This window comes from Oncorhynchus tshawytscha, linkage group LG08 (assembly GCF_018296145.1).
Source record: "Oncorhynchus tshawytscha isolate Ot180627B linkage group LG08, Otsh_v2.0, whole genome shotgun sequence".
Classification (NCBI taxonomy): Eukaryota; Metazoa; Chordata; class Actinopteri; order Salmoniformes; family Salmonidae; genus Oncorhynchus; species Oncorhynchus tshawytscha.
Window position 1 is genome coordinate 18,967,978 of NC_056436.1, and position 22,731 is coordinate 18,990,708.

General features: G+C 43.1%; 1 protein-coding gene across 1 annotated transcript in view; it reads right to left on the reverse strand.

Moving 5' to 3' along the window:
• The window catches only part of LOC112256837 (rho GTPase-activating protein 5), a 59,460-nt gene that overhangs the window by 12,950 nt on the left and 23,779 nt on the right, over window positions 1-22,731 (reverse strand). The window contains exon 4 of the mRNA XM_042325302.1: window positions 5,217-5,294. Coding sequence (XP_042181236.1) covers window positions 5,217-5,294 — 78 coding nt within the window. The remainder of the gene's footprint in view (window positions 1-5,216; window positions 5,295-22,731) is intronic.

Here is a 22,731-nt window from a genome sequence, read left to right on the forward strand (position 1 = left end):
GAGAGAGTAAGAGGGAAGGAGAGAGAAAGAGGGAGGGAGAGAAGTAAGAGGGAGGGAGAGAGTAAGAGGGAGGGGAGAGAGTAAGAGGGAGGGGAGAGAGTAAGAGGGAGGGAAAGAGTAAAAGGGAGGAGGAGGGGAGAGTAAGAGGGAAGGAGAGAGTAAGAGGGATGGGAGAGAGTAAGAGGAAGGAGAGAAAGAGGGAGGGGAGAGAGTAAGAGGGAGGGGAGAGAGTAAGAGGGAAGGAGAGAGAAAGAGGGAGGGGAGAGAGTAAGAGGGAGGGAGAGAGTAAGAGGGAGGGGAGAGAGTAAGAGGGAGGGGAGAGAGTAAGAGGGAGGGGAGAGAGTAAAAGGGAGGAGGGAGGGAGTGACTAAGAGGGAGGGAGAGAGTAAAAGGGAGGAGGGAGGGGAGAGAGTAAGAGGGAAGGAGAGAGTAAGAGGGATGGGAGAGAGTAAGAGGGAAGGAGAGAAAGAGGGAGGGGAGAGAGTAAGAGGGAGGGGAGAGAGTAAGAGGGAAGGAGAGAGAAAGAGGGAGGGAGAGAGTAAGAGGGAGGGAGAGAGTAAGAGGGAGGGGAGAGAGTAAGATGGAGGAGAGAGAGTAAGAGGGAGGGAAAGAGTAAAAGGGAGGAGGGAGGGGAGAGTAAGAGGGAAGGAGAGAGTAAGAGGGAGGGAGAGAGTAAAAGGGAGGAGGGAGGGGAGTGACTAAGAGGGAGGGAGAGAGTAAAAGGGAGGAGGGAGGGGAGAGAGTAAGAGGGAAGGAGAGAGTAAGAGGGAGGGGAGAGAGTAAGAGGGAAGGAGAGAGTAAGAGGGAGGGGAGAGAGTAAGAGGAGGGAGAGAGTAAAAGGGAGGAGGGAGGGGAGAGAGTAAGAGGGAGGGGAGAGAGTAAGAGGGAGGGAGAGAGTAAGAGGGGAGAGAGTAAGAGGGAGGGAGAGAGAAAAAGGGAGGAGGGAGGGAGAGAGTATGAGGGAAGGAGAGAGTAAGAGGGAGGGAGACAGTAAGAGGGGGAGAGAGTAAGAGGGAGGGAGAGAGTAAGAGGGAGGGAGAGAGTAAAGGGAGGAGGGAGGGGAGATAGTAAGAGGGAGGGAGAGAGTAAGAGGGAGGAGGGAGGGGAGAGAGTAAGAGGCAGAGAGAGTAAAAGAGAGGAGGGAGGGGAGAGAGTAAGAGGGAGAGGGTAAGAGGGAGGGAGAGAGTAAAAGGGAGGAGGGAGAGAGTAAGAGGGAGGAGGGAGAAAGTAAGAGGGAGGGAGAGAGTAAAAGGAAGGAGGGAGAGAGTAAGAGGAAGAGGGAGGGAGAGAGTAAGAGGAAGAGGGAGGGAGAGAGTAAGAGGGAGGGAGAGAGTAAGAGGGAGGAGGGAGGGGAGATAGTAAGAGGGTAGAGAGAGGGGAGAGAGAGGGGGAGAGAGAGGGGGAGAGAGGGGGAGAGAGAGAGGGAGAGAGGGAGAGATAGAGGAGAGAGAGGGGAGAGAGAGGGGGGAGAGAGAGAGGGAGAGAGGGGGGAAAGCGAGAAGGAGAGCAGGAAGAGTAAGAGGGAGAGAGTTGGTGAGTGAACAAGATAAAGAATGGTGAGAAGAGGAAGAGGCTGAGAGAGAACGAGCTGGTGAAAGCAGGACAGGGCCTAAGATGAACTGACAGCTGTCAGAGTAGATCTCTCTCCCAGAGAACGGAAAGGGAAAGAGGGAGAAAAATGCACTTAATTCCACAAATTCCTGTGGTGAAAGAAGTGAGAGAGTGAGTGAGAGTGAGTGATAGAGCGTGAGAGAGAGTGAGAGAGAGTGAGAGAGAGTGAGTGAGTGAGAGAGAGTGAGAAAGAGAGAAGGCAGTGGCTAGTGTCTTCGGTAAACAGTGTCTCGTGGATAGGAAGTCATTTGGCCACTTGATGGAAGGAAGATCTTTCCACCCAGCCCCTTTACACAGCTCGATGGATCCCCCCGGGGAAATACAGACAACCAGTGAGTTTACGCAGTAATTCAATTCCAGGCTAAAGAAAATAACATCAAATTGATTGCTTGTGTAAGTCAAGCCTATAAGGCAAATTGGAGTCATTTTGACTTGGTCCGGGCGTATTTAGAGACCATATTTACTGCACTACACCGCAACCAGTATTTATAACTTGTACATGTATAACAAGAGGGAGGGGAGGATCCCTCTGCAGCTGAGTGGAGATTACATCCTTCTAAATCATATTATAGGCCATTCCCAGAACTCCCTCATTAGCAGGTTAATACAATCAGCCATCCCCTGTATGTTATAAAACTTACATTCACAGTCATTCAGATATATTAGTGTCTGATATGAAACAGTTAGGAGGAAAAGTCCTTGGGAAGAGTCATTATTGGTTTTCCCAACCAATCACTTTCGCTCTCTGACGTCTTACTGAACCAGTGTGATCCTGTTCAGTTTCAAAAAATAAGAAAAGTGAGCTTGTAAAGATAATAAGGAAAACACTGAGCTTGTAAAGATAATAAGGAAAACAGAGAGCTTGTAAAGATAATAAGGAAAACACTGAGCTTGTAAAGATAATAAGGAAAACAGAGAGCTTGTAAAGATAATAAGGAAAACAGAGAGCTTGTAAAGATAATAAGGAAAACACTGAGCTTGTAAAGATAATAAGGAAAACACTGAGCTTGTAAAGATAATAAGGAAAACAGAAAACTTGTAAAGATAATAAGGAAAACAGAAAACTTGTAAAGATAATAAGGAAAACACTGAGCTTGTAAAGATAATAAGGAAAACAGAAAACTTGTAAAGATAATAAGGAAAACAGAAAACTTGTAAAGATAATAAGGACAACACTGAGCTTGTAAAGATAATAAGGAAAACAGAAAACTTGTAAAGATAATAAGGAAAACACTGAGCTTGTAAAGATAATAAGGAAAACACTGAGCTTGTAAAGATAATAAGGAAAACAGAAAACTTGTAAAGATAATAAGGAAAACAGAAAACTTGTAAAGATAATAAGGAAAACACTGAGCTTGTAAAGATAATAAGGAAAACAGAAAACTTGTAAAGATAATAAGGAAAACAGAAAACTTGTAAAGATAATAAGGAAAACAGAAAACTTGTGAAGATAATAAGGAAAACACTGAGCTTGTAAAGATAATAAGGAAAACACTGAGCTTGTAAAGATAATAAGGACAACACTGAGCTTGTAAAGATAATAAGGAAAACACTGAGCTTGTAAAGATAATAAGGAAAACACTGAGCTTGTAAAGATAATAAGGAAAACACTGAGCTTGTAAAGATAATAAGGACAACACTGAGCTTGTAAAGATAATAAGGAAAACAGAGAGCTTGTAAAGATAATAAGGACAACACTGAGCTTGTAAAGATAATAAGGACAACACTGAGCTTGTAAAGATAATAAGGAAAACACTGAGCTTGTAAAGATAATAAGGAAAACAGAAAACTTGTGAAGATAATAAGGAAAACACTGAGCTTGTAAAGATAATAAGGAAAACAGAGAGCTTGTAAAGATAATAAGGACAACACTGAGCTTGTAAAGATAATAAGGAAAACACTGAGCTTGTAAAGATAATAAGGACAACACTGAGCTTGTAAAGATAATAAGGAAAACACTGAGCTTGTAAAGATAATAAGGAAAACAGTGAGCTTGTAAAGATAATAAGGAAAACAATGAGCTTGTAAAGATAATAAGGACAACACTGAGCTTGTAAAGATAATAAGGACAACACTGAGCTTGTAAAGATAATAAGGACAACACTGAGCTTGTAAAGATAATAAGGAAAACACTGAGCTTGTAAAGATAATAAGGAAAACAGTGAGCTTGTAAAGATAATAAGGAAAACACTGAGCTTGTAAAGATAATAAGGACAACACTGAGCTTGTAAAGATAATAAGGACAACACTGAGCTTGTAAAGATAATAAGGAAAACAGAAAACTTGTGAAGATAATAAGGACAACAGAAAACTTGTAAAGATAATAAGGAAAACAGTGAGCTTGTAAAGATAATAAGGAAAACACTGAGCTTGTAAAGATAATAAGGACAACACTGAGCTTGTAAAGATAATAAGGAAAACAGAAAACTTGTGAAGATAATAAGGAAAACACTGAGCTTGTAAAGATAATAAGGAAATCAGAGAGCTTGTAAAGATAATAAGGAAATCTCTGAGCTTGTAAAGATAATAAGGAAATCACTGAGCTTGTAAAGATAATAAGGAAATCACTGAGCTTGTAAAGATAATAAGGAAAACACTGAGCTTGTAAAGATAATAAGGAAAACACTGAGCTTGTAAAGATAATAAGGAAAACAGAGAGCTTGTAAAGATAATAAGGAAAACAGAGAGCTTGTAAAGATAATAAGGAAAACAGAGAGCTTGTAAAGATAATAAGGAAAACAGAGAGCTTGTAAAGATAATAAGGAAAACAGAGAGCTTGTAAAGATAATAAGGACAACACTGAGCTTGTAAAGATAATAAGGAAAACAGTGAGCTTGTAAAGATAATAAGGAAAACACTGAGCTTGTAAAGATAATAAGGAAAACAGTGAGCTTGTAAAGATAATAAGGACAACACTGAGCTTGTAAAGATAATAAGGAAAACAGTGAGCTTGTAAAGATAATAAGGAAAACACTGAGCTTGTAAAGATAATAAGGAAAACAGTGAGCTTGTAAAGATAATAAGGAAAACACTGAGCTTGTAAAGATAATAAGGAAAACAGTGAGCTTGTAAAGATAATAAGGAAAACACTGAGCTTGTAAAGATAATAAGGACAACACTGAGCTTGTAAAGATAATAAGGAAAACAGTGAGCTTGTAAAGATAATAAGGAAAACACTGAGCTTGTAAAGATAATAAGGACAACACTGAGCTTGTAAAGATAATAAGGAAAACACTAAGCTTGTAAAGATAATAAGGAAAACAGAGAGCTTGTAAAGATAATAAGGAAAACACTAAGCTTGTAAAGATAATAAGGAAAACAGTGAGCTTGTAAAGATAATAAGGAAAACAGAGAGCTTGTAAAGATAATAAGGAAAACAGAGAGCTTGTAAAGATAATAAGGAAAACAGAGAGCTTGTAAAGATAATAAGGAAAACAGAGAGCTTGTAAAGATAATAAGGAAAACAGTGAGCTTGTAAAGATAATAAGGAAAACAGAGAGCTTGTAAAGATAATAAGGAAAACAGAGAGCTTGTAAAGAAAAAATACATTTTGAGGAGAGGACCGCAAGTAAAATAGTGAGTTGACAATTGCAGCTGTGTTTTACCTTGATCAAACTGCTTCTGAATATTGTCTTGATCAGTCTTGTTCCCACTCACGCGATACAGGCCCTCTGTTGTAAGTCCTGGAGTACAAAAGAACAGACATATTTAGAGCATAAGTACAGGCATTGTGAAGCTACTACTTGACCTGCTATCAACATGGTTCCACTGTGAAAAGGGCAGGAGAAGTTTAAAGACACTTTTCCATTTAGCAATGATTTTTGATCAGAGAAAAATAAAACACAGACACAACCACCGTGATATTAAGCATGGCCCGAGACGATTTTTATACACACACACAGACACACGGACGGACGGACACACAGACACGGACGGACGGACGGACGGACGGACGGACGGACACACACACACGCGCGGACGGGCAGACACGGACGGACGGACACACAGACACACACGGACGGACGGACGGACACACACACACATGCACAGACGGACAGACACGGACGGACAGACACACACACACACACACGGACGGACAGACACGGACGGACGGACACACAGACACACACGGACGGACGGACAGACAGTGTGTAGGGGGTGGAGGAAGAGGCTATCAGGGGTAGAGGAAAAACAGGACCTGGGATACAATAAGCAACACCTCCAAACCTAACCTAACCAAACCTATCCTAACCTAACCAAACCTAACCAAGCCTAACCAAGCCTAACCTATCCTAACCTAACCAAACCTAAACAAGCCTAACCTATCCTAACCTAACCAAACCTAAACTATCCTAACCATCCTATCCTAACCAAACCAAACCTAACCTAACTAAACCTAAGCAAACCTAATCAAACCTAACCTAACCTAACCAAATCTAACCAAACCTAACCTAACCAAGCCTAACCTATCCTAACCATACCATCCTAACCATACCGTCCTAACCAAACCTAACCTAACCAAACCTAACCTAAGCAAACCTAATCAAACCTAACCTAACCTAACCAAACCTAACTTAACCAAACTTAAACAAACCTAACCAAACCTAACCAAACCTAACCTATCCTAACCTAACCATACCATCCTAACCAAACCTAATCTAAACAAACCTAACCAAACCTAACCTACTTACAAACCAGCCCAATAGCCAGGCCTATTTAGACGATTATTCATTGAATTTGCCTTTCTGGTTTGTTGGTTATGCGTGTTGCTAGTATGTACTAACTGGTCTGAAAAATACAGTGTTTTAATTTTTTTTTTTTTTAAATATAACATTCCTGAAGAAAATCAGAAGGCTGGACAGTAACTTGTTTTCAACATGAAGCCATGAGAGATTGTGATGCATTTGGATAAGATTCATATAGATAGAGCAATGAAGAGCTAATCTGACAGCCCTGTTTAGAGCAATGAAGAGCTAATCTACCAGCCCTGTTTAGAGCAATGAAGAGCTAATCTACCAGCCCTGTTTAGAGCAATGAAGAGCTAATCTACCAGCCCTGTTTAGAGCAATGAAGAGCTAATCTGACAGCCCTGTTTAGAGTAATGAAGAGCTAATCTACCAGCCCTGTTTAGAGTAATGAAGAGCTAATCTACCAGCCCTGTTTAGAGCAATGAAGCGCTAATCTACCAGCCCTGTTTAGAGCAATGAAGAGCTAATCTACCAGCCCTGTTTAGAGCAATGAAGAGCTAATCTACCAGCCCTGTTTAGAGCAATGAAGAGCTAATCTACCAGCCCTGTTTAGAGTAATGAAGAGCTAATCTACCAGCCCTGTTTAGAGTAATGAAGAGCTAATCTGACAGCCCTGTTTAGAGTAATGAAGAGCTAATCTACCAGCCCTGTTTAGAGCAATGAAGAGCTAATCTACCAGCCCTGTTTAGAGCAATGAAGAGCTAATCTACCAGCCCTGTTTAGAGCAATGAAGAGCTAATCTACCAGCCCTGTTTAGAGCAATGAAGAGCTAATCTACCAGCCCTGTTTAGAGCAATGAAGAGCTAATCTGATAGCCCTGTTTAGAGCAATGAAGAGCTAATCTACCAGCCCTGTTTAGAGCAATGAAGAGCTAATCTACCAGCCCTGTTTAGAGCAATGAAGAGCTAATCTACCAGCCCTGTTTAGAGTAATGAAGAGCTAATCTACCAGCCCTGTTTAGAGTAATGAAGAGCTAATCTACCAGCCCTGTTTAGAGTAATGAAGAGCTAATCTGACAGCCCTGTTTAGAGCAATGAAGAGCTAATCTGACAGCCCTGTTTAGAGCAATGAAGAGCTAATCTGGCAGACCTGTTTTGAGCAATGAAGAGCTAATCTGGCAGCCCTGTTTAGAGCAATGAAGAGCTAATCTGACAGCCCTGTTTAGAGTAATGAAGAGCTAATCTACCAGCCCTGTTTAGAGTAATGAAGAGCTAATCTACCAGCCCTGTTTAGAGCAATGAAGCGCTAATCTACCAGCCCTGTTTAGAGCAATGAAGAGCTAATCTACCAGCCCTGTTTAGAGCAATGAAGAGCTAATCTACCAGCCCTGTTTAGAGCAATGAAGAGCTAATCTACCAGCCCTGTTTAGAGTAATGAAGAGCTAATCTACCAGCCCTGTTTAGAGTAATGAAGAGCTAATCTGACAGCCCTGTTTAGAGTAATGAAGAGCTAATCTACCAGCCCTGTTTAGAGCAATGAAGAGCTAATCTACCAGCCCTGTTTAGAGCAATGAAGAGCTAATCTACCAGCCCTGTTTAGAGCAATGAAGAGCTAATCTACCAGCCCTGTTTAGAGCAATGAAGAGCTAATCTACCAGCCCTGTTTAGAGCAATGAAGAGCTAATCTGATAGCCCTGTTTAGAGCAATGAAGAGCTAATCTACCAGCCCTGTTTAGAGCAATGAAGAGCTAATCTACCAGCCCTGTTTAGAGCAATGAAGAGCTAATCTACCAGCCCTGTTTAGAGTAATGAAGAGCTAATCTACCAGCCCTGTTTAGAGTAATGAAGAGCTAATCTGACAGCCCTGTTTAGAGCAATGAAGAGCTAATCTGACAGCCCTGTTTAGAGCAATGAAGAGCTAATCTGGCAGACCTGTTTTGAGCAATGAAGAGCTAATCTGGCAGCCCTGTTTAGAGCAATGAAGAGCTAATCTGACAGCCCTGTTTAGAGCAATGAAGAGCTAATCTGACAGCCCTGTTTAGAGCAATGAAGAGCTAATCTACCAGCCCTGTTTTGAGCAATGAAGAGCTAATCTGGCAGCCCTGTTTTGAGCAATGAAGAGCTAATCTGGCAGCCCTGTTTTGAGCAATGAAGAGCTAATCTACCAGCCCTGTTTTGAGCAATGAAGAGCTAATCTACCAGCCCTGTTTTGAGCAATGAAGAGCTAATCTGGCAGCCCTGTTTTGAGCAATGAAGAGCTAATCTGGCAGCCCTGTTTTGAGCAATGCAGAGCTAATCTACCAGCCCTGTTTTGAGCAATGAAGAGCTAATCTACCAGCCCTGTTTTGAGCAATGAAGAGCTAATCTGGCAGCCCTGTTTTGAGCAATGAAGAGCTAATCTGGCAGCCCTGTTTTGAGCAATGAAGAGCTAATCTGGCAGCCCTGTTTTGAGCAATGAAGAGCTAATCTCACAGCCCTGTTCAGAGCCATTTGGAGCCTTCTTATATCTTTGCTGCAGATGACCATATAACTGGACAGTACTCTAAATGTGACAGAACCAGGGATTGACCATATAACTGGACAGTACTCTAAGTGTGATAGGACCAGGGATTGACCATATAACTGGACAGTACTCTAAGTGTGATAGGACCAGGGATTGACCATATAACTGGACAGTTCTCTAAGTGTGATAGGACCAGGGATTGACCATATAACTGGACAGTTCTCTAAGTGTGATAGGACCAGGGATTGACCATATAACTGGACAGTACTCTAAGTGTGATAGGACCAGGGATTGACTATATAACTGGACAGTACTCTAAGTGTGATAGGACAGGTTGGATGTTTAGGAACAAAACAGCAACTATGGGGCAAAACAGACGGGGTTGGCTTAGACTGTTGACAACATGTAAATAATATTTAGTCTCCAATGTTTATTGTAAACAAGACATTGAATCAAGAACAAGATAAAAACTAAGTGAAATGAGCCACCTACTATTCTCCACATGGCAGTTTGTTGTCATTGTTGCTAGCTATCTGGCCATCCAGAATCACAGCAGCACAGAGCCTTCTGCCCCACTTAAGCATGCGCATCGTTTTCGTGACGTTGTCAGCTAATCTGGCTAGACCATCTGAACTCCCCTCACATTGTCCATAATATATTAATGGTTCATGTTTCTATCCATCATTGCATGATGAGACACAATAGCGTGTTTACAGCATCAGTTTGCCGGTTGGATGGTTGTCAGTCACACCAGCTGATCTGGGGACAGCACTTGGGGAGCATCTGACCAGCAGAATAATGCAAATGCAGGAACTGTGTGTGTGTGTGTGTGTGTGTGCGCGCGCATCTCAGACACAGAGCTGAGCAGCGCTGAGCCAGTTTATAGTACACACACACAGGCACGGACACACAGGCAAACACACACACACACACACACAGGCACGGACACACAGGCAAACACACACACAGGCACGGACACACAGGCAAACACACACACACACACACACACACACACACACAGGCACACACACACACAGGCACACACACACAGGCACACACACACAGGCAAACACACACACACAGGCACACACACACAGGCACACACACACACACGCATACAGGCACACACATAATGTGGGACTAGCTAGCTACAGTACACATTCCTGAGATGCTGTAACATGTCAGAGCAGGTCCTCTCTTAGACTACTGACGTGATGGCAGTGTGTTCATTTGATCATATTATATAGTAAAGCACAGGGGTGCAGGTAGAGGGGAACGGTAGGAGCTGAATTTAATATATAGTAAAGCACAGGGGTGCAGGTAGAGGGGAACGGTAGGAGCTGAATTTAATATATAGTAAAGCACAGGGGTGCAGGTAGAGGGGAACGGTAGGAGCTGAATTTAATATATAGTAAAGCACAGGGGTGCAGGTAGAGGGGAACGATAAATGGCAGGTGGAAATCCAGATGAATCCCACACTCCCTATTCCCTATATAGTGCATTACTTTTGATCATTTGGGACACGGCCCTAGCTTAGTTATGAAATGAACAGCAGTGTCTTATGGGAATGGGAAGCGTAAATTTCCTCCCCAAAACGGCCCTTGTGCAATTTGTTTGAAAGAGTGTGTATTTGTGTGTGTGTGTGAAAATACTACACAAGAGCAGCTGCTTTACGAGAGGCACTGGGGACATTTCCATGCATGATAAGATAGAGATAAGAGCTTCTACTTTATAGGGCAGAGTGTAACACTGACTCCCCCTTAAAGCTGTCATTCATGACTTATGTTCATATTTCCTGTAACTACTATTTCATTAGAAGCCTGTTAAGCTATGTTTCCTGTAACCACTATTAGAAGCAACTAAAAAGCCATTCAAGGTCTATTCTGAGAAGCGACCGAAGGCATTATACTAAGACAGCGCTAGGGCTAAATAGCCCAGTCTAACGACTTACTGTACATACAGACATGCAGGTCACAGCCATAGAATCTATCTAGCCTAATCTTGTTCTACTCATTCTATTTCTATGTTCACAGCACCTGTCAGTTCTAGAGGTCGACCGATTATGAATTTTCAACGCCGATACCAATACCGATTATTGGCGGGCCAAAAACGCCCGATACCGATTAATCGGCCGATTTATTTATTTGTAATAATGACAATTACAACAATACTGAATGAACACTTTTATTTTAACTTAATAGGATACATCAATAAAATCAATTTAGCCTCAAATAAATAATGAAACATGTTCAATTTGGTTTAAATAATGCAAAAACAAAGTGTTGGAGAAGTAAGAAAGCTAACATTTAAGTTCCTTGCTCCGAACAAGGGAACATATTAAAGCTTGATATTTATTCCTTTTAACATGAGTCTTCAATATTCCCAGGTAGGAAGTTTTAGGTTGTAGTTATTATAGGACTATTTCTCTCTATACCATTTGTATTTCATATACCTTTGACTATTGGATGTTCTTATAGGCACTATATTATTGCCAGTGTAACAGTATAGCTTCCATCCCTCTCCTCTCCCCTACCTGGGCTCGAACCAGGAACACATCGACAACAGCCAACCTCGACACATCTTTACCCATCGCTCCACAAAAGCCGCGGCGAATGACTACTTCAAGGTCTCAGAGCGAGTGACGTCACCGATTGAAACGCTATTAGCGCGCACACCGAACACTAATAGCTAGCCGTTTCACATCGGTTACACCAGCCTTATCTCGGGAGTTGATAGGCTTGAAGTCATAAACAGCTCAATGCTTGAAGCATTGCGAAGAGCTGCTGGCAAATGCAGGAAAGTGCTGTTTGAATGAACACTTATGAGCCTGCTGCTGCCTACCACCGCTCAGTCAGACTGCTCTATCAAATATCAAATCATAGACTTAATTAGAACACAATAACACATAGAAATGTGAGCCTTAGGTCATTAATATGGTCAAATCCGTAAACTATCATTTCGAAAACAAAACTTTTATTCTTTTAGTGAAATACGGAACCATTCCGTATTTTATCTAACGGGTGGCATCCCTAAGTCTAAATATTGCTGTTACATTGCACAACCTTCAAAGTTATGTCATAATTATGTACAATTCTGGCAAATTAATTACGGTGTTTGTTAGGAAGAAATGGTCTTTACACAGTTCACAACGAGCCAGGTGGCCCAAACTGCTGCATATTCCCTGACTCTGTTGTACAGAACGCAAGAGAAGTGACACAATTTCCCTAGTTTAAAAGAAATGCATCTTAGCAGGCAATATTAACTAAATATGCAGGTTTAAAAATATATACGTGTGTATTGATTATAAAGAAAGGCATTGATGTTTATGGTTAGGTAAATTGGTGCAACGACAGTGCTTTTTTCGTGAATGCGCTTGTTAAATCATCACCCGTTTGGAGAAGTAGGGTGTGATTCGTTGAAAAATTAACAGACACCGCATCGATTATATGCAACGCAGGACAAGCTAGATAAACTAGTAATATCATCAACCATGTGTAGTTAACTAGTGATTATGTTAAAATAGTTTTTTATAAGATAAGTTTAATGCTAGCTAGCAACTTACCTTGGCTCCTTGCTGCACTCGCATAACAGGTAGTCAGCCTGCCACACAGTCTCCTCGTGGAGTGCAATGTAATCGGCCATGATCGGTGTCCAAAAATGCAGACTACCGATTGTTATGAGAACTTGAAATCGGTCCTAATTAATCGGCCATTCCGATTAATCGGTCGACCTCTAGTCAGTTCCACCCCACATCATGACTTCTCCGACCGTTGTCATGACATTGCTGAAACAAACACGTTTTTTTGCTTGTGTGTGTGTGTGTGTGTGTGTGTTGATGCTGATGGGCCAAGGTTTTTGACTGGAAGTGACCCTGCCTGCACTTTAGTCAAATAACTGGGAAGAAGGTTGCAGCCAAAGACAATAAGAACAAAATTAACTAAACTGAGGGAGGGAAGCACAATAGGGAAGTTATCCGAATTTAGATGTGTTCTACAAGCCGGATGTTCCATTGTCCTGCTCCCTAACTACACATTAACTGAACATCACCTCCACTACTACTACCACCTCCACTACTACAACCACTACCTCCACTACTACTACCACCACTAATACCACTACTACTACCACTAATACCACCACCTCCACTACTACTACCAACACTAATACCATTACTACTACCACCACTAATACCATTACTACTACCACTAATACCACTACTACCACTACTACTACCACCAATAATACCATCACTACTACTACCACCACCTCCACTACTACTACCACCATTACTACCACTACTACTACCACCACTAATACCACCACTACTACTACCACCACTAATACCACAACTACCACTACTACCACCAATAATACCACTACTACTACTACCACCACCATTACTACTACCACCACTAATACCATTACTACTACCACTAATACCACCACTACCACCAATTATACCACTACTACTACCACCACCTCCACTACTACTACCACTACTACTACCACCACTATACCACTACTACCACTAATACCACTACTACTACCACCACTAATACCACTACTACTACCACCACCAATGCCACTACTACTACCACCAATAATACCACCACTATTACCACTACCACCACTAATACCACAACCACTACCTCCACTACTACCACCACCACGACCACTTTAAAAAAAATGTATTTACCTAGGAAAGTCAGTTAAGAACAAATTCTTATTTATAATGACGTCCTAGGAACAGTAGGCTAACTGCCTTGTTCAGGGGCAGAAGTACAGATTTTTTACCTTGTCAGCTCAGGGATTCGATCTAGCAAGCTTTCAGTCACTGGCCCAACGCTCTAACCACTAGACCACCTGCCGCCCCACTAGGCTGCTGTTGTCGCTGCCGCTACAATTACCAATACTACTACCACTACCACTACCAATACTACTACGACTACCAATACTACTACCACTACCAATACTACTACCACTACCAATACTACTACGACTACCAATACTACTACCACTACCAATACTACTACGACTACCAATACTACTACAACTACCAATACTACTACCACTACCAATACTACTACCACTACCACTACCAATACTACTACCACTACCACTACCAATACTACTACCACTACCAATACTACTACGGCTACCAATACTACTACCACTACCAATACTACTACCACTACCAATACTACTACCAATACTACTATGACTACCAATACTACTACGACTACCAATACTACTACCACTACTACTACGACTAACAATACTACTACCACTACCAATACTACTATGACTACCAATACTACTACGACTACCAGTACCACTACCAATACTACTACCACTACCAATACTACTACCACTACCAATACTACTACCACTACCAATACTACTCCCACTACTACTACCAATACTACTACCACTACCAATACTACTACCACTACCAATACCACTACGACTACCAATACTACTACGACTACCAATAATTCTCCCACTACCAATACTACTACCACTACCACTACTAATATGACTACCACTACCAAAACTACTACCACTACCAATACTAATACGACTACCAATACTACTACCACTACCAATACTACTACCACTATGACTACCAATACTACTACCACTACCAATACTACTACGACTACCAATACTACTACGACTACCAATACTACTACCACTACCAATACTACTACCACTACCACTACCAATACCACTACCGATACTACTACCAACACTACTACGACTACCAATACGACTACCACTACCAATACTACTATGACTACCAATACTACTATCACTACCAATACTACTACGATTACCAATACTACTACCACTACCAATACTACTACCACTACCAATAGTACTACGACTACCAATACTACTACGACTACCAATAATTCTCCCACTACCAATACTACTACCACTACCACTACTAATATGACTACCACTACCAAAACTACTACCACTACCAATACTAATACGACTACCAATACTACTACCACTACCAATACTACTACCACTATGACTACCAATACTACTACCACTACCAATACTACTACGACTACCAATACTACTACGACTACCAATACTACTACCACTACCAATACTACTACCACTACCACTACCAATACCACTACCGATACTACTACCAACACTACTACGACTACCAATACGACTACCACTACCAATACTACTATGACTACCAATACTACTATCACTACCAATACTACTACGATTACCAATACTACTACCACTACCAATACTACTACCACTACCAATAGTACTACGACTACCAATACTACTACCACTACTACTACGACGACCAATACTACTACGACGACCAATACTACTACCACTACCAATACTACTACCACTACCAATACTACTACTACTACCAATACTACTACGACTACCAATACGACTACCACTACCAATACTACTACGACTACCAATACTACTACCACTACCAATACTACTACGACTACCAATACTACTACCACTACCAATACTACTACGACTACCAATACTGCTCCCACTACCAATACTACTACTCCCATTATGTCTTTGTCTGGGGGTCAGAACACTTGATTAAGTGATTAGCATCATGTTCTACATATCACTATACAAAGTTAACCTGGTCCCAGATCTGTTTTTGCCATCTTGCCAATGCTAACTCCTATGGTCATTGTCAGGAGTTGGTAGGTGCAAGACAGCACAAACAGATCTGGGACCAGGCTAGTACAGAACATAAGCTCTCTTTACAACTACAACTTTCATAAATAGTGTAGCAGACTGATGGCAGCACTAGAATCTTTGCATTTCAAAATCTGACCTCCAGCGGTAGATAAACTTCTGATATCCTTTTGGATGGGCGTGACCGGTAGTTCCTCACGACGTCATAACGTCCTAGAAACAGTGGAACAATCCACTAAAGCGTTTAGTTTAACTGCCCGGGCAGCTGCCTGGATTGTTTTATGACTAACTTTTATCTGCTGCAACGGAAACAATAAAATCCACTAACCTGGCCAATGCTTGTCACATGATGCTAGTACAAAAGGTCAGCAGTTAGCTAGAGTTGTACTCTACCACTGCTTTCATAATGTTGTTGAACACAAATATACACTGCTCAAAAAAATTAAGGGAACACTAAAATAACACATCCTAGATCTGAATGAATAAAATATTCTTATTAAATACTGTTTTCTTTACATAGTTGAATGTGCTGACAACAAAATCACACAACAATTATCAATGGATATCAAATTTATCAACCCATGGAGGTCAGGATTTGGAGTCACACTCAAAATTAAAGTGGAAAACCACACTACAGGCTGATCCAACATTGATGTAATGTCCTTAAAACAAGTCAAAATGAGGCTCAGTAGTGTGTGTGGCCTCCACGTGCCTGTATGACCTCCCTCAAACGTCTGGGCATGCTCCTGATGAGGTGGTGGATGGTATCATGAGAGATCTCCTCCCAGACCTGGACTAAAGCATCCGCCAACTCCTGGACAGTCTGTGGTGCAACGTGGCGTTGGTGGATGGAGCGAGACATGATGTCCCAGATGTGCTCAATTGGATTCAGGTCTGGGGAACGGGTGGGCCAGTCCATTGCATCAATGCCTTCCTCTTGCAGGAACTGCTGACACACTCCAGCCACATGAGCTCTAGCATTGTCTTGCATTAGGAGGAACCCAGGGCCAACTGCACCAGCATGTGGTCTCACAAGGGGTCTGAGGATCTCATCTCGGTACCTAATGGCAGTCAGGCTACCTCTGGCGAGCACATGGAGGGCTGTGCGGCCCCCCAAAGAAATGCCACCCCACACCATGACTGACCCACCACCAAACCGGTCATGCTGGAGGATGTTGCAGGCAGCAGAACGTTCTCCACGGCGTCTCCAGACTCTGTCACGTCTGTCACATGTGCTCAGTGTGAACCTGCTTTCATCTGTGAAGAGCACAGGGCGCCAGTGGCGAATTTGCCAATCTTGGTGTGCTCTGGCAAATACCAAACGTCCTGCACGGTGTTGGGCTGTAAGCACAACCCCAACCTGTGGACGTTGGACCCTCATAACACCCCCATGGAGTCTGTTTCTGACCGTTTGAGCAGACACATGCACATTTGTGGCCTGCTGGAGGTCATTTTGCAGGGCTCTGGCAGTGCTCCTCCTGCTCCTCCTTGCACAAAGGCGGAGGTAGCGGTCCTGCTGCAGGGTTGTTGCCCTCCTACGGCCTCCTCCACGTCTCCTGATGTACTGGCCTGTCTCCTGGTAGCGCCTCCATGCTCTGGACACTACGCTGACAAACACAGCAAACCTTCTTGCCACAGCTCGCATTGATGTGCCATCCTGGATGAGCTGCACTACCTGAGCCACTTGTGTGGGTTGTAGAGTCCGTCTCATGCTACCACTAGAGTGAAAGCACCGCCAGCATTCAAAAGTGACCAAAACATCAGCCAGGAAGCATAGGAACTGAGAAGTGGTCTGTGGTCACCACCTGCAGAACCACTCCTTTATTGGGGGTGTCTTGCTAATTGCCTATAATTTCCACCTGTTGTCTATTCCATTTGCACAACAGCATGTGAAATTTATTGTCAATCAGTGTTGCTTCCTAAGTGGACAGTTTGATTTCACAGAAGTGTGATTGACTTGGAGTTACATTGTGTTGTTTAAGTGTTCCCTTTATTTTTTTGAGCAGTGTATATATAGAGTTTAGGCTTAAATAATGTAGCCTGTGGGCTGTCAGTAATTCCCCTAGTTTAAATTCCAGGACAAACAAGTGCAGCATCAAAACTTTTATGTCACGCCCATGCCATAGAGAGGCTTTTATTCTCTATTTTGGTAGGCCAGGGTGTGACTAGGATGGGCATTCTATGTTCATTTTCTATGTTTTGGATTTCTGTGTTGTTTGGCCGGGTGTGGTTCTCAATCAGAGGCAGCTGTCTATCGTTGATTCTGATTGAGAACCATACTTAGGTAGCCTGTTTTCCCACTATTAGTTGTGGGTGGTTATTTTCTGTTTAGTGTTGGTTGCACCTTGCAGAACTGTTTTGGCTATTCTTTTGATAGTTTGTATTCAGTGTTCAGTCAGTTACGCTAATAAAGATGAACACGTACCCCGCTGCATTCTGGTCCAATGACGCCTCTTCTTCCGACGAAAGCCGTGACATGTTAATTGAAACCAAATAGAAGCCAAATGCTCCTTGGTAACAATGGTATGAGAAATATGCTGTGGGTTGAGCAAATTGGGGTCTTCACTGCCTGTGTTCCCCATCCTCCTGATCTAATGTTATCCTACACCAGTAGCAGCCCACAGATTCCCATCCACACTCCACAGGAAATTGGTTTAAAAATAAAACGTGTTTTATTAAATCCATTCATCACAAGGCTAATTCAGTCAGAGAAATAAAACAAAGAATCTACTATCGCCCAAATGACCTTGACTGTTGTGCTGGTGACTGAACCCAAACATCACAGCCAAATCTATTGCAATGTTCTGGTCGTTTGTAGCTAGTATCTACTCTGTCATCTATCCTGTGTGGAATAGTCTAGGAGCCCTATTCCATGCTCAGCGGTGAGAGGCGGAGGCTCAGGCTAGTGTTCTGTGCATCCTAAATGGCACCTTATTTCATATACTTACTTCTGACCAGGGCCAAAAGGCCTGGCAGGCATAATTACAGTAGTAGCCCATCCTCCAGCAGCTCCAACAGTTACTGCACTGTGTCAAGAGACCAGAGCATCCGAGCCAACTCATCAATTTCCAGCCTAGTGCGTTAACTGTCCTTCCTTGCAGCCCTCTGTGCCCATAAATCACCAGCCCTAGATGCAATGCGGGGGAGGGACTAGTCTGTGTCCCAAATGGCACCCTATTCCCTATATAGTGCACTACTTATGACATAGTACTAGGGCTTGGGCAACAGTAGTGAATGTTAAAGGGAATAGATGAGCAACCAGACACCAATTCCTCACACACACCTTCAACACTGACTCAATATCCAGACACCCATTCCTCACACACACCTTCAACACTGACTCAATATCCAGACACCCATTCCTCACACACACTTTCAACACTGACTCAATATCCAGACACCCATTCATCACACACACCTTCAACACTGACTCAATATCCAGACACCCATTCCTCACACACCTTCAACACTGACTCAATATCCAGACACCCATTCCTCACACACACCTTCAACACTGACTCAATATCCAGACACCCATACCTCACACACCTTCAACACTGACTCAATATCCAGACACCCATACCTCACACACACCTTCAACACTGACTCAATATCCAGACACCCATACCTCACACACACCTTCAACACTGACTCAATATCCAGACACCCATTCCTCACATACACCTTCAACACTGACTCAATATCCAGACACCCATTCCTCACACACACCTTCAACACTGACTCAATATCCAGACACCCATACCTCACACACACCTTCAACACTGACTCAATATCCAGACACCCATTCCTCACACACACTTTCAACACTGACTCAATATCCAGACACCCATTCCTCACACAGACCTTCAACTCCACTAAAGCCACACTGACTCAATATCCAGGACCAGCCAGACAGGACACTTATAGTAGGCACAATTAGATCTAAGCTTCATAGCTGGAGTCTTTTGTCATCCGAGCGAGGCAAGATTATCGCATCATTGATCCCGTTATCAAATGTCATTTGGTCTCTACCGTTTGCAGTGAAATGGTCAAATAACCCAGCAGGACAGTGTTGAAACAATTTAAACTTGGACCACAAGCTTGGATAGACAAGACACATGACTGCTTCTCTCCTCGCTGGGGCTGAGTGAGCACACCCTAATCCAGTTTGCATTCCATATGGCACTCTATTCCCTATATAGTGCACTACTTTTATCCAGAGCCATTTGGGCCCTGGTTAAAAGTAGTGCACTAAATAGGGAATAGGGAGCATTTGGGAGGTAGCAGCAGAGTAAAGGAGTGAAGGATGAGCTCATAGACGTCAGGCCCAGGTGCCAGAGCAGAGCGCTGTCTGTCTGAGTGTCTGTCTGTCTGTGGACGTAAGGTGTTATCACACAGGAATGTGTACAGATACAGCAGAGCGGGCTGGAAGAAAGCAGCAGCTCTTATCTGGGGCCTGCAGCACAGTTCTGTCCCTCATGCTGCTACTGCTCTGACTAGAAGAGAGGAGGCAGTCATTATCATTTACTTCTTCTCTCTCCCTTTCTATATTTCCCCCTATCCTCTCTTCATCTCTCTACCTCTACTTCTCTCTCTCTCTCCCTCCCTCTCTCCGTCAGGGATGATAGAGGGCTGTCTGAACTGACTCAGCTATACAGGAAACCTGGGCAGAGACTGGCTAATCATGAGAGGAAGGAAGAGAGATGGGTATTGGAATCCATAATGAGAAGTCTGGTAACCTGACCATGTTACCTAAAGCCACCACTGACGTACAGTGAACAGGGTAAAGAACTGAGCAAATTGTTGAGCTCCAGGCCAGCCGTCAGTGTAAAATCATATTCTAGTTGCTGTATAGGCTGTGTCATAGGGCTCTGGTCAAAAGTAGTGCACTATGTAGGGTATAGGGTGCCATTTGGGATCAAGGCATAGTCTATCAATTAACTAAGACCCTTAGTATTAACAGAGCAATAATAACCACAAATTGTCAGACTGATATTGATGGCAAAATGATCTCTACAACAGCCTAACATAAGTGTTCATTAAGTTTTCCGGTGGCTTGTTGTTGTGATCACTGGAGCTTGTCTGAGGTGTTAGCCTGGGACCAATCCTCAAGTGAGACTACGGTCAGTCAGACCCTATTCCCTATACAGTGCACTACTTTTCATTATGGTCAAAACCCTACGGGCTCTGGTCAAAAGTAGTGAGTGCACTTTGTAGGGAATAGGGTTTCATTTAAGATGCATCCAGTCAGACAGCTCCTCCTCCTCCTGTCACAGACGGTAGTGGTGGACATCTGTCCCTCTCTGAGCCAAACTGACACAACCACCATCGCATCATTTGATTCAACTCATCTCAAACTTATCATGAACAGATGGGGCACATTTTAAAAATAGACCCTTTACTTCTCAAACTGTAGCAATTGCATAATAATTTGCAGTGTGTGTGTGTGTGTGTGTGTGTGTGTGACAGTAAATGAGAAAGATGTACATCACTGTTCCACTTTCCTTACACCTCTCTCCCTCTCTCTCTCTGCCCCTCTCCTCTCTGCCCCTCTCTCTCTGCCCCCTCTCTCTCTCTGCCCCTCTCTCTCTGCCCCTCTCTCTCTGCCCCTCTCTCTCTGCCCCTCTCTCTCTCTCTCCCCTCTCTCTCTGTCTCTCTCACTCTCTCTCTGCCCCTCTCTCTGTCCCTCTCTCTCTGCCCCCTCTCTCTCCCCCTCTCTCTCTGTCCCTCTCCCTATCTCTCTCACTCTCTCTCTCTACCTCTCTTCTCTCACCAGGGACAGCAGTAGCAAACCAAAGCTACATAAATTGTCTTATTGTAAAATATTAACAGCTGTGTGGCCCATTAAATATCCTGGCCTGGATATAATAGGATAGAATGTGATGGATTATTATGCTAGCAACAAAAAAGGCTTGTAATAAGACAAATCTGAATTCCTCTAAACAGTGTATTAAGGTTGACCTAATAGTGTATGATAATCTACTGAGGAATATACTTCTTCATGTTTTGATGACATTAGCCATAGATATTGACGTCACATTGACAGAATGACTTTCTGATCAACAGCTAGGCCACATTATTTTGCTTCCTTAAACTCTCTCAATACTTGTCTTCTTTGCTGGCAGGTTAGACAAGTATGAGCCTGTAAGTAAGTATTTCACTTTGAGGTCTATACCTGTTAAACTGTGATTTGATTTGAGTAGTTTGGTGGATTTGTCTGAAAAGTGCCAAATGTACTCTCTCATTCACACACACACACACACACACACACACACACACACACACACACACACACACACACACACACACACACACACACACACACACACACACACACACACACACACACACACACACACACACACACGTCTAACGCTAATCACACTAGGAGTGTTAGAGAGGCGTATAACACAATGATCCGCACATTCAAACACTTCACTCCAGCATCCCTGAGAAGCATTCCTACCTGGGGTGAAGTAGCTATGCTGGCTAACTGTGTGATATGTGGAGGACTACAAGTCAAGCCACGATGCCAGGGCCCCTCAACTTCAAGCATAGAGCCATGAAAACAAGAATACATGTTCTATAGTGTAACAGTTTGTGTGTGAGCGTGGGTTATTTAGCCCTGGCTGACATACCAACAGTTGTTGAAGAACAGAGAACAGGAACTCTAGTGAACTCTGTGCTATGGGTGGGTAGGGCTGGCTGATGACTGATGGAGCCACAGTACAGTTACTGCGTCCCAAATGGCACCCTATTCCATATGTAGTGCACCACTTTTGACCAGGGCTCTGGTTACAATTAGTACACTATGTAGGGGATATGGTGCCATTTGGGACACAAGCCAGTGTTTAGCGCCTGCTGGCAGGGAGTATTCTGTTCAGGCAGTGTTGTGTTGTTCTGCCATTGTGAGGCTGACGTCACGGGCAGCAGAAGAGGTGCCTGTGGTGGGGAATCACTAGGGAGGGACGGTGGCTCTGGCAGGCAGCTCTGAACAGGGTTGTGTTCCGTAGGGAGAAAATGTTTTGAATAGGTGTGAAACAAGGAGGGGCCACTTGATCTTGTCCAATAAGAATATAGATTTTTGTTTTGCGTTGCGTGTTCTACTGAACAAGACCCATGCCTGCTGTTATACACCGTGGCTTCCTAGGGCCAGCACCAGGCTAGAGGAGGTGGAGGAGTGCTTATCACCAGCCAGCCCAGCCTGCTTGCAGCCACA